The sequence below is a fragment of the Rhinatrema bivittatum genome, chromosome 4, assembly GCF_901001135.1.
Source record: "Rhinatrema bivittatum chromosome 4, aRhiBiv1.1, whole genome shotgun sequence".
NCBI lineage: Eukaryota > Metazoa > Chordata > Amphibia > Gymnophiona > Rhinatrematidae > Rhinatrema > Rhinatrema bivittatum.
Genome location: NC_042618.1, coordinates 84,115,079 through 84,127,586, shown reverse-complemented (window position 1 = coordinate 84,127,586; position 12,508 = coordinate 84,115,079). Strand labels below are relative to the sequence as shown.

General features: G+C 50.7%; 1 protein-coding gene across 1 annotated transcript in view; it reads left to right on the top strand.

The window, feature by feature from the left end:
• DLST (dihydrolipoamide S-succinyltransferase) overlaps positions 1-12,508 on the top strand; it is a gene marked incomplete at its 5' end in the record, with an annotated part of 166,900 nt that overhangs the window by 120,758 nt on the left and 33,634 nt on the right. The window contains 2 exons of the mRNA XM_029598424.1: positions 10,262-10,335; positions 12,214-12,297. Of these exons, the coding sequence (XP_029454284.1) occupies positions 10,262-10,335; positions 12,214-12,297 (158 nt within the window). The remainder of the gene's footprint in view (positions 1-10,261; positions 10,336-12,213; positions 12,298-12,508) is intronic.

Sequence of the window (12,508 nt, the reverse complement as noted above, 5' to 3'; positions counted from 1 at the left end):
TTATTGCTTTCCTGTACTCCTTATGAGACTTTAGTTGAGATTTGTTATTCACTTCACTCTTTCCTTTTGCAGTTGTGCCACTGATGCCAGAGTTATCCATCTCAATTTGCTTTTTCTTTTGGTTATGTATCTTGAAATTCTGCATGCATTGGTTTTCTCTCTTTTCTGGTAACACTTCAATGTTTTTCTCTAGGACTTCAGTTTTTAATATAGGGAAGGCTTTTTGTTCTTGTTGCATTTGATACTGTGTGTGTCTCCTAGTAACTGGTCCAATTCTACCAGAGCCCACTGTAATCCTGGTTTTTAATGATTTACTTAATGACCTGCTTGAGTGGGGGGGTATACTTGTTGGCTGCAAATCTGTCACGAATGGGTGACTATGGGACACATGTGTAATCCTACCTGAGCCTACTGTATTTCTTTTTCTTGACTCCTGGTTATTCTTTGGTATTGGGGAATTATTTTCTGAGTAATGCAATGTGGGTGTATTTTTTGTAATTAAAGCTAATTGAGCTTTAACCTCAGTCAGCTCCTTTTTCATAGAAGAGAGTTGTGCACAGATTGGGCAAGTTCTACGTTTCCAGATGTTTTCCCTCAGAATAAAGGCTCCACAACAGTTGCAAAGGATAGTTCTCATATTGGTAAAGTTTTGGGTTGGTGATTCTTAGATGGTAACAATTTACTAATTTATCTTGTTGCTAATGCTAATTTAGTCAGTCTATATTAGAATCTAAGGCCAGGGGTGGGTGGGTAACAAACAGTTGAACCTGGGACAAGCTGAGTAGAGCAGGACACTTTCTGGAACTTTATTCGTCCTTAAGCTATTAAAGATCCCTCAGCACTTCTGTGCCAATATTAAGCAGATTATTAAAGAACAGCTATACAAAATAGAAATGCAGTTATACTGGATCTTAAAAAACAGACAGTTTGCAAGGAACCAATTATAATTATTATATAATAACAGACCTAGAGAAAGGTATAAACTGAGCAGTTCTACTTCACAGAGAACTCAGATATTAATGGAGCACAGAGCAATGATCAGAAGGAAAAGTGAAAGTAAACCAGCAGGGTTTTGGGGTTTTTTTTTTGACTGGGTTTACGATTAGTTAGGGGTAGTAGGGGTAGTAACCGCCGCAATAAGCAAGCTACACCCATGCTTATTTGTTTTACCCAGACTATGTTATACAGCCCTTATTGGTTGTTTTTCTTCTCCCCTGCCGTTGAAGCAGGGAGCTATGCTGGATATGCTTGAAGTATCAGTTTTTTCTTCTCCCATGCTGTTGAAGCAGAGAGCCATGCTGGATATGCATCGAAAGTGAAGTATCAGGCACATTTGGTTTGGGGTAGTAACCGCCGTAACAAGCCAGCTACTCCCCGCTTTGTGAGTGTGAACCCTTTTTTCTTCTCCCCTGCTGTTGAAGCAGAGAGCTCTGCTGGATGTGTGTAGTATCAGTTTTTCTTCTCCCCTGCCGTTGAAGCAGAGAACTATGCTGTATATGCATTGAAAGTGAAGTATCAGGCTTATTTGGTTTGGGGTAGTAACCGCCGTAACAAGCCAGCTACTCCCCTCTTTGTGAGTGCAAATCCTTTATTCCACATTTCCTCTTGCTGTTGAAGCTAGAACGATGTTGGAGTCACAGTAAGCATGTGTACGTTTATTGAATAAGGGTATTGTCTCCAGGCAGTAGCCATCATTCTGGCGAGTCACCCACTCTTCACTGGCGGCCTCTTGACTTTATGGATCCACAGTGTTTATCCCACGCCCCTTTGAAGTCCTTCACAGTTCTGGTCTTCACTACATCCTCCGGAAGGGCATTCCAGGCATCCACCACCCTCTCCGTGAAGAAATACTTCCTGACATTGGTTCTGAATCTTCCTCCCTGGAGCTTCAAATCGTGACCCCTGGTTCTGCTGATTTTTTTCCTACGGAAAAGGTTTGTCGTTGTCTTGGATCATTAAAACCTTTCAAGTATCTGAAAGTCTGTATCATATCGCCTCTGCTCCTCCTTTCCTCCAGGGTGTACATATTTAGATTCTTCAATCTCTCCTCGTACGTCATCCGATGAAGATCCTCCACCTTCCTGGTCGCCCTTCTCTGTACCGCTTCCATCTTGTCTTTGTCTTTTTGTAGATACGGTCTCCAGAACTGAACACAGTACTCCAGGTGAGGCCTCACCAAGGACCTGTACAAGGGAATAATCACTTCCCTTTTCTTACTCGATATTCCTCTCTCTATGCAGCCCAGCATTCTTCTGGCTTTTGCTATAGCCTTGTCGCATTGTTTCGCAGACTTCATATCATTAGACACTATCACCCCAAGGTCCCTCTCCTGCTCCGTGCACATCAGCCTTTCCCCCCCCCCCATCGAATACAGTTCATTCAGATTTCCACTCCCCATATGCATGACACTGCACTTCTTGGCATTGAATCTCAGCTGCCATATCTTCGACCACTCTTCCAGTTTCCTTAGATCCCGTCTCATTCTCTCCACTCCTTCCGGCGTGTCCACTCTGTTGCAGATCTTAGTGTCATCCGCGAAAAGACAAACCTTGCCTTCTATCCCGTCCGCAATGTCGCTCACAAAGATATTGAACAGGACCGGTCCCAACACCGATCCTTGCGGTACCCCACTTAAAACCGCTCTCTCTTCAGAGAAGGTTCCATTTACCATCACACATTGTCTTCTATCCGTCAACCAATTTGCAATCCAGGTCACCACCTCGGCACTCACTCCTAAGCTTCTCGTTTTATTCACCAGTCTCCTGTGCGGAACCGTGTCAAAAGCTTTGCTGAAATCCAAGTATATGATATCGAGCGCTCTTCCTCGATCCAATTCCTTGGTTACCCAGTCAAAAAAGTCAATCAGATTTGTCTGACAGGATCTTCCCCTGGTGAATCCACACTAGATAACAATTAAGGGGTCAGTATTAGAACTTATCCAGCTAAGTTGTGATGTATATTCAGTGGCACAGTTATGCCGCTGAATATACGCATATAACTGAGCGCTAGATTGGATAAGTCTATCCAGCTAAGGTTAGACCAGTTCTATGGCACCTCTAGCTTAGCCATTCAACTTATGCAGCTAAGTCTGATTCCCTGTACGTACCAGGATCAGTCCAGGACACCTGGGTTGTGACTCCGCACCAGTAGATGGAGACAGACTAAAACTTGTGGGCGGAGCATATATGCCCCTGTGCCAGTCACAGCCCCTCAGTCTTACTCTGTCTCCAGTAGGTGGTGCAGGTCCGGTCACAGCCCTGTCGGGCCTGATTCTGGTTGTTAGTCAGGTTCGCTTTTTGGGTTTTTATTTTCTACTTGGTTTTTTTCTGCAAATTGGGTTTTTGTTTAATTTGGTTAGTTTTAGTCCCGGTTGCCCTGCCTCCCTGGGGAGTTGAGAGGTCCTGAGGGGATTACCCTCCCCAGGTTGAGGCCGCTGCTAGGGTTGAGGACCCGGCTGGTCTAGTAGCAGCGTCAGGGGTGACACCGGGGAGCCCGGTTCACTCAGCCCTGCAGGACATAGGGCTTTTTCAGTACCAGGGACAGCGTTTGTTTTCGGCGCGCGCACGTCTCTCCCGGGACAGCCTTTGCTCGGCCTGCGTCCCGGGAGACGAGGGATCGTCGGCGGCACCTTGGGGGGCCCGTTCCCAGGTTGCGCGATTGCTGTCGCAGGGGGGGGGTCCCCCTGATAGGCCTCCTGACCCGTTCCCGGTCAGCGCGGGAGTGGCGGCCATTTTGTCCTCCGGCCGGGTAGTTTCGCGGGAAACTGTGGGGGCCTCGGTTTTACCGCCTACGCTTTCCCCGCAGCGGGGTGCGGCGGGGGAGGTCCCTTTGGAAGGGTCCCAGTCCCGGGGGCATTCGGAAAGCGACGCAACAGATTCGGGCGAGTTTTCTGAAGATCTTGCGCTTTTGCTGCGCAAAGTTCTCCGGTATAAGCGCAGCAAGCGCAGACGGGGGGACGCCTCGCGCTCAAGGATCCACCGGTCCCCGCCGCAGAAGAAGACGGCCAGGAGGGTGGCGAAGATCACCCAGAGCGCGGCCCGGGGCAAGCGGCTTCCCCGAGGGGTGCCGCAGGACTCGGATTCCGAAGATACCTCCGGGGCGGACACAGAGGCCTCCGAGGAGCCCCTGCCGGGGGCCGGGACGGCAGCAGCAGATGGCTCGGCGCAGCCTAGTACAGGTAAAGGAGCGCAGGCCGTCGATGGGGATGACCCCAAGGTGGTGCGTCTGTTCCGCAGAGAGGAACTGTCGCCACTCATTCCGGCCATTCTCCAGGAGCTGGGGATTGAAGCTCCTCCGGTGGTGGTCCGCCAGGAGGCAAATATGGATCCTGTGCTGCTTGGGCTCACAGGGCCGGCGGTCGCTTTTCCTTTTCATTTTTCCTTTTCATTTTTCGTCCACGGATATCCTCTTCAAGGAATGGGTTACTCCGGAGTTAGGTCTGAAAGTCTGCAAGGCCATGGACAAACTTTACCCTTTGCCGGAGGACGCGCTAGAGCTCCTCCGACTCCCAAAGGTGGATTCGGCGGTGTCCGCTGTCACGAAGAGGTCTACCATCCCGGTCACGGGAGCAACAGCCCTCCGGGATATTCAAGACCGGAAGTTGGAGGTTCAACTCAAAAAGATTTTGAGGTTTCTGCCCTAGGGGTGCGCGCCGCCATTTGCACAAATTTTGCTATGCGTGCTAGTCTGCGCTGGGCTCAGGTCCTGCAGGCGAATGCGGGTCTCTCTTCAGAGGAGGCTTCCCAAGCAGATAGATTGGAGGCGGCTATTGCCTATGGAGCTGATGCACTCCATGATCTTTTGCGCACCTCAGCTAGGTCCAAGGTGGCAGCGGTGTCGGCACGTCGTCTCCTTTGGCTGCGCAATTGGGCAGCGGATGGTTCTTCCAAGGCTCACCTCGGGGCTTTGCCTTTTAAGGGGAAATTGCTGTTTGGCAAGGAGTTGGACGATTTGATGGTTTCCCTGGGAGAGAACCGAGTGTTTAAGCTGCCGGAGGATAGGGCCCGGTCCAGATCTTCCTTTTCAGGCAGAGCCCGGTTCCGGGGGCCCAGGAAGTCAAGGCCGCAAAGATCCTCTGGACCCTCGTATAGACCGTCTTCCTCTCGGAACCCTCAGTGGCAGCAGTCCTTTCGGGGCAAACGTTTTGGCCGACAAGAAGGGGCCCCGTCGGGTGCGGGCTCCAAGCCTTCGCAATGAAGTTCGGCCGGCCCATCCCTCGTCGCGTCCTCGGCCCGTTGTTCCAAACGTGGGGGCGCGTCTATCCTTATTCCTCGAGGAATGGGCCAGCGTGACGTCGGATCAGTGGGTCCTCGACGTGATAAAACACGGCTATGAGTTAGATTTTGCTCGCATCCCAACGGACAAATTCCTGGTCTCACCCTGCAAGGATCCCAAGAAGAAGGTGGCGGTGCTAGATACCATCCAAAGACTAGAAAGCTTGGGAGCCATCTCTCCGGTTCCGGCCGATCAGTACGGCAAGGGCCGTTACTCCATTTACTTCATAGTCCCCAAGAAAGACGGCACTTTCCGCCCAATTCTGGATCTGAAAGGAGTCAACAGATGCCTTCGGGTCCCTCACTTCAAGATGGAGACCATTCGTTCGGTGATCGCGGCTGTGCGTCCCGGCGAATTCCTGGCGTCCCTAGATCTCACAGAAGCATACCTTCATGTGGGCATCCATCCAGCGTGTCAGCGGTTCCTGCGGTTTTGCATTCTGGGCAGGCACTTCCAGTTCCGGGCGCTCCCGTTCGGCCTGGCGACAGCGCCTCGGACATTCACGAAAGTGATGGTGGTCGTGGCGGCGCAGTTGCGTCGGGAAGGCCTGCTGGTTCACCCTTACCTCGACGATTGGCTGATCCGGGCGAAGTCTCAGAGTCTGTGTCGGCAGGCGGTGGCCAGGGTGTTGCAGCTCTTGCAGTCCCTGGGCTGGGTGGTCAACTACAGCGATTACCTGACGGTTCTGGGGTCTATGGCATCCACGCTGGCGTTAGTCCCTTGGGTGTTCGCTCATCTACGACCGCTGCAGTCCTCATTGCTTTCCCGCTGGAAACCGGTTTCCGAAGATTTCTATCTACCTCTATCTCTCGAGGGTCAGGCGCAATCCAGCCTGAGCTGGTGGCTGGATTCCAAGCATCTCTCCTGTGGAGTGTCCCTTCTGGTGCCCACCTGGACGGTGGTGACCACGGATGCCAGTCTTTCCGGCGGGGGGGGCAGTTTGCCAGGGGAAGTCGGTTCAGGGTCTGTGGTCACAGTCGCAGACCCGGTGGTCTATCAACCGGCTGGAGACCAGAGCGGTCCGTCTGGCGCTGCAAGCTTTTCTACCCCTAGTGCGCGGACAGGCGGTCCGGGTATTGTCGGACAACGCTACCACCGTGGCTTACATCAATCACCAGGGCGGGACAAGAAGTCCTCTAGTGGCGGAGGAGGCGCGGCTCTTGATGCTCTGGGCAGAACAGCATCTCAGCCATCTTGCTGCATCCCACATAGCAGGGGTCGACAACGTCCAGGCGGATTTTCTCAGCCGTCACCACCTGGATCCCGGAGAGTGGGAGCTGGCGGACGAGGCGTTTCTCTTCATCTGCAGGACTTGGGGAACGCCCCACATGGATCTGATGGCCACGTGGCACAACGCAAAGGCTCCGAGATTTTACAGTCGACGTCGCGAAAGAGGAGCAGAGGGAGTCGACGCGTTGGTCCTTCCCTGGCCGGTGGATGTGCTACTGTATGTGTTCCCACCGTGGCCCATGATCGGCAAGATCCTGCGGCGCATAGAATTGCACCCGTCCAACGTGATCATGGTGGCGCCGGAGTGGCCACGCCGTCCGTGGTTTGCGGACCTGGTCCCAGTTGTCGGTGGCCGCACCTCTTCGTCTACAGGGGTTCGCGGGGCTCCTTCGTCAGGGCCCCGTCTGTTTGGAGGATGCGGCTCATGGGGCTCCTTCGTCAGGGCCCCGTCTGTTTGGAGGATGCGGCTCATTTCTGTCTCGCGGCATGGCTTTTGAGAGGTGTCGGTTGAAGAGAAAAGGCTACTCGGATGCGGTCGTTGCTACGTTGCTGAGATCCAGAAAACAGTCTACGTCCCTAGCTTATGTTCGGGTCTGGGTAGTTTTTGAGGAATGGTTAGTGGAGCGGGGTCTGGATCCCACTTCCGCTTCTATTGCCGATATTTTGGCTTTTCTCCAGGCGGGGCTCGCCAAAGGTTTAGCGTGCAATTCCCTTCGGGTCCAAGTGGCGGCGCTTGGGTGTTTGCATGGTAAGGTCTGGGGGGTCTCTCTGGCTCTCCACCCGGATATCTCCCGTTTTCTTCGGGGGGCTAAACACCTCCGTCCTCCTTTGCGGCTCCCTTGCCCGTCTTGGAACCTCAACTGGGTGCTCTCAGCCTTAGGCTCAGCGCCGTTTGAGCCCCTGAAACGTTCTACGCTCAAGGATCTCACGTTGAAGACCGTATTCCTGGTGGCGATTGCGTCGGCTCGCCGTGTTTCGGAATTACAGGCGCTGTCCTGTAGGGAGCCCTTTCTTGCGCATTTCCGATTCGGGGGTTTCCTTGCGGACGGTTCCCTCCTTCCTTCCTAAAGTCGTGTCGGCTTTCCATTTGAATCAATCGATTGAACTTCCCGCTTTCGCTGTTGGGGAGTCTTCGGACCCGAAAACGAGAGAATTGCGAAAGCTAGATGTGCGGAGGTCCCTTCTTCGCTATCTGGAGGTCACCAATCCGTTTCGGGTGACGGATCATCTGTTTGTGTTGATTTCGGGTCCAAAGAAAGGTTCTGCGGCGTCCCGCACGACGATTGCCCTTTGGCTCAAGGAAGCCATTGGCTCCGCATACATTCTGCGCGGAAAATCGCCGCCGGTGGGTCTTCGGGCTCATTCGACGCGGTCTCACGCTGCGTCTTGGGCGGAATCTTCTCAGGTGTCGCCTCAAGAGATTTGCAGGGCGGCTACCTGGAAGTCCTTACATACCTTCATTAAACATTATCGGTTGGATGTTCAGGCTACTGATGCTGGGGGATTTGGAGAGAGGGTACTCCGAGCGGGACTCTCTGCTTCCCACCCTCGGTAAGTTAGCTCTGGTACATCCCAGGTGTCCTGGACTGATCCTGGTACGTACAGGGAAAGGAAAATTAGTTTCTTACCTGATAATTTTCGTTCCTGTAGTACCAAGGATCAGTCCAGGATCCCGCCCGCAGTGCTGCGCTATAGTAACGGAGAGTCCGCTCATTGTTTTTATTTTTCAGTACGCTGACCCTTGTTTATTCGCTCTCCCGGTTGGGGAGTCTAGTTCCTATAGGGGTGTTGGATTTCTTTCGTTTCCCTACCAAGTTGTATGGTTAGCTATGGTTGCCTTATGGCTTTTTGTCTACTTTGACATTACGTATGACTGAGGGGCTGTGACTGGCACAGGGGCATATATGCTCCGCCCACAAGTTTTAGTCTGTCTCCATCTACTGGTGCGGAGTCACAACCCAGGTGTCCTGGACTGATCCTTGGTACTACAGGAACGAAAATTATCAGGTAAGAAACTAATTTTCCTATATCAGCAGTTAGCCGCATAAGTTGTAAGGCTAACTCATTCCACCCTGATCTGCCCACTGACCCTCCACAACTTAGGCGGCTAACCTTTCAGCCATATAAGGGACTTATACGGCTAAGCAGCGACCATTAATTGTGCGCACATATTCAGTGGCTGCCACTTAGCGCATAGCTCCCACTTATCCAGCTAAATAGCGCTGAACGCACTTTGAATATCAGGCCCAACGTTTCTGTGCTAAAGTGCTTTCTGAACCTGGACTGTTGTTCATCAAGCAGAAAATGTTCCTTAAAAAAATTGGACAACTGGGTCAGAACTACTGGTTCAGTCATCTTTGCCAAAAACAGAAGAGGTGAGATTGGATGCTGATTGGCTGTCTTCCCTACATTGCTTATCTATCCAATGGAGGACTGATTTTAAAATCACAATTTGGATCAATGATGGACTTTTTTTAGTAAAGGTTGAACTGATGTTTGCTTCAGTATTGGAGGAAGTTGCCTTGTAGTTAAAGAGCAGTTGGCAGTCATGTTAATAAGTGGCACTAGATCTTCTCTCAATATCTTTAACAAAGGGACAGGACGAGGATTCAGGGGACATTGTGCATCATTTATCTTATCGATAAATTTGCATGGTCTCCACAGAAGAAACATGCAACAAAGATTCTCATGCAGGCCCATAAGTATCCAAACATAGGGAGGGCCCAAGTTGATCACTGATTCCAGAACCTTATTCTTTAAAAAAAAAAAAAAAAAAAAAAAAAGGGGAAATCATTTCCTAATAGAGGAACTTGTCAGGTCACTTAGATTAATATTAAATAACATGCAAGTGCCTGAACCAAACCAGAAAGATCTTGTGGACTACTTAGCATTGAATGAATCTTAACTTGAATAATTTGACTGTGCCTTAATTGCTCTCTATTCTGTAACGTTCTAGAGCAGCTCCGTAATTATCTAAATTCTCATTAGGCTTTAGTGTGTGTCGCAGTGTGCGCTTTGCAGCTAAGCGGAAGCCGTTAAACCAAGGGGAATGGATTTCAGCCGAAGAAGCCTGTAATGTTTTGGGATACATTTTAAAATCTTTCTTGTTATTAGGGCAGAATCCGTGCCTGGCTTAACGAATGATGATCTCATGTCAGATCCTCTGGTTATGAGAAGTCCAAGATCAGGCTAGAGTTATGGGGAGAGGGGGGTGGTGGTAGAGTTTATTAGTGAAATATTTGCAGGATCACCTGGTTTATATGACGCATGTTTTGTTTGTTTTTTCAAGAATATATGTGGTTAACTCACTTACGGAACTTTTGATCTCACTTTTTTTTTGTTCATGTATTTAATTACAAATGTAAGAAACAGATTGAAACACACAACCTTTGGATCATCATGCTTTCTGTTCTTTGTCTCTGCCTTCAATCTGATTTCATAAATCTGCTGGCGTCCCTAACGTAGTCCTCTCTTTATCACCCTAGACAACTTTTTTCCACCTTTAGCTCCCTTCTGGGCTCCCCTGACGCCCTGCAGTTTATTCCATTAACCTTGCATCTATCTTAATTTCCTTCTCTTTCATATCTCCACCCTGTCCTCATCTTCTTCCTTCAGGGGTGAAACTGAAATGTTTCTCTTGCAGAAGTCGTCATGTAGTTTTTGGGGTGAAAATGGAAGCACAACCTTGTGTTTGATTAGATTCCAGTCACTAAGGCATTATGTACAAAATAACAGATTCCCTTTTTTTTCCTGTTAGTCATTGATGATACAACCAAAGAGATTGTGTACCGAGATTACATCGATATCAGTGTGGCAGTGTCTACTCCTAGGGTAAAGTGCAAGAATATAGAATATGCTGTTCCTCACATTGTATCTGTCTGCACCATCTCATCCATGCACCTGTCTCATCTGTACCTGCAAGCACCGTCTCATCCATGCACCTGTCTCATCTGTACCTGCAAGCACTGTCTCATCCATGCACCTGTCTCATCTGTATCTGTCTGCACCGTCTCATCCATGCACCTGTCTCATCTGTATCTGTCTGCACCGTCTCATCCATGCACCTGTCTCATCTGTATCTGCCTGCACCATCTCATCCATGCACCTGTCTCATCTGTACCTGCAAGCACCGTCTCATCCATGCACCTGTCTCATCTACACCTGCAAGCACGTCTCATCCATGCACCTGTCTCATCTGTACCTGCAAGCACTGTCTCATCCATGCACCTGTCTCATCTGTACCTTCCTGTACCGTCTCATCCATGCACCTGCTCATCTGTACCTGCAAGCACCGTCTCATCCATGCACCTGTCTCATCTGCACCTGCAAGCACCGTCTCATCCATGCATCTGTCTCGTCTGCACCTGCAAGCACCATCTCATCCATGTACCTGTCTCATCTGTACCTGCAAGCACTGTCTCGTCCATGCACCTGTCTCATCTGTACCTGCCTGCACTGTCTCGTCCATGCACCTGTCTCGTCTGCACCTGCCTGCACTGTCTCGTCCATGCACCTGTCTCGTCTGCACCTGCCTGCACTGTCTCATCTGTACCTTCCTGTACTGTCTCATCTATGCACCTGTCTCATCTGTACCTTCCTGTACTGTATCGTCCATGCACCTGTCTCATCTGTACCTTCCTGTACTGTCTCATCTATGCACCTGTCTCATCTGTACCTTCCTGTACTGTCTCGTCCATGCACCTGTCTCATCTGCACCTTCCTGTACTGTCTCGTCCATGCACCTGTCTCATCTGCACCTTCCTGTACTGTCTCGTCCATGCACCTGTCTCATCTGTACCTTCCTGTACTGTCTCATCCATGCACCTGTCTCATCTGTACCTTCCTGTACCGTCTCATCCATGTACCTGTCTCATCTGTACCTTCCTGTACCGTCTCATCTGCACCTTCCTGTACCGTCTCGTCCATGCACCTGTCTCGTCTGTACCTGCCTGCACTGTCTCGTCCATGCACCTGTCTCGTCTGTACCTGCCTGCACTGTCTCGTCCATGCACCTGTCTCGTCTGTACCTGCCTGCACTGTCTCGTCCATGCACCTGTCTCATCTGCACCTGCCTGCACTGTCTCGTCCATGCACCTGTCTCGTCTGCACCTGCCTGCACTGTCTCGTCCATGCACCTGTCTCGTCTGCACCTGCCTGCACTGTCTCATCTGTACCTTCCTGTACCGTCGCATCTATGCACCTGTCTCATCTGTACCTTCCTGTACCGTCTCATCCATGCACCTGTCTCATCTGTACCTTCCTGTACCGTCTCATCCATGTACCTGTCTCATCTGTACCTTCCTGTACCGTCTCACCTGCACCTTCCTGTACCGTCTCGTCCATGCACCGGTCTCACCTGTACCTTCCTGTACTGTCTCGTCAATGCACCTGTCTCATCTGCACCTTCCTGTACTGTCTCGTCCATGCACCGGTCTCATCTGTACCTTCCTGTACTGTCTCGTCCATGCACCGGTCTCATCTGTACCTTCCTGTACTGTCTCGTCCATGCACCGGTCTCATCTGTACCTTCCTGTACTGTCTCGTCCATGCACCGGTCTCATCTGTACCTTCTGCCCTCCCTTGCAGGTGCCTGTAATTTCTGCCCTGTGCCTGCCTCACTCATGCCCTCTGCCCTCTCTTGCATGTCCTTGCCTGGACTCGTCTGTCTGAGCTCTGAGTTCTTGGCTGACACTCTCTCCTTTCGTACAGGGTCTCGTGGTTCCTGTCCTCAGGAATGTTGAAACCATGAACTTTGCTGACATTGAGCGAGCCATCAATGACCTGGGAGAAAAGGTGAGGCTTTTTCTTGGCAGGGGATGCAGAGAGCAAGCCAGGGAAGATAGGGGCAGTGGGAATGGATTAGACTGTCTCCTAAGTAGAGAGTACCGTATTTTTCGCTCCATAAGACGCACCTAGGATTCAGAGGGAGAAAATGTAATAAAAATAAAAAATGGTGTGGTAATCCGGCTCTGTTCCTGGGCGTCTGTGCATCTAATGGAGCAAG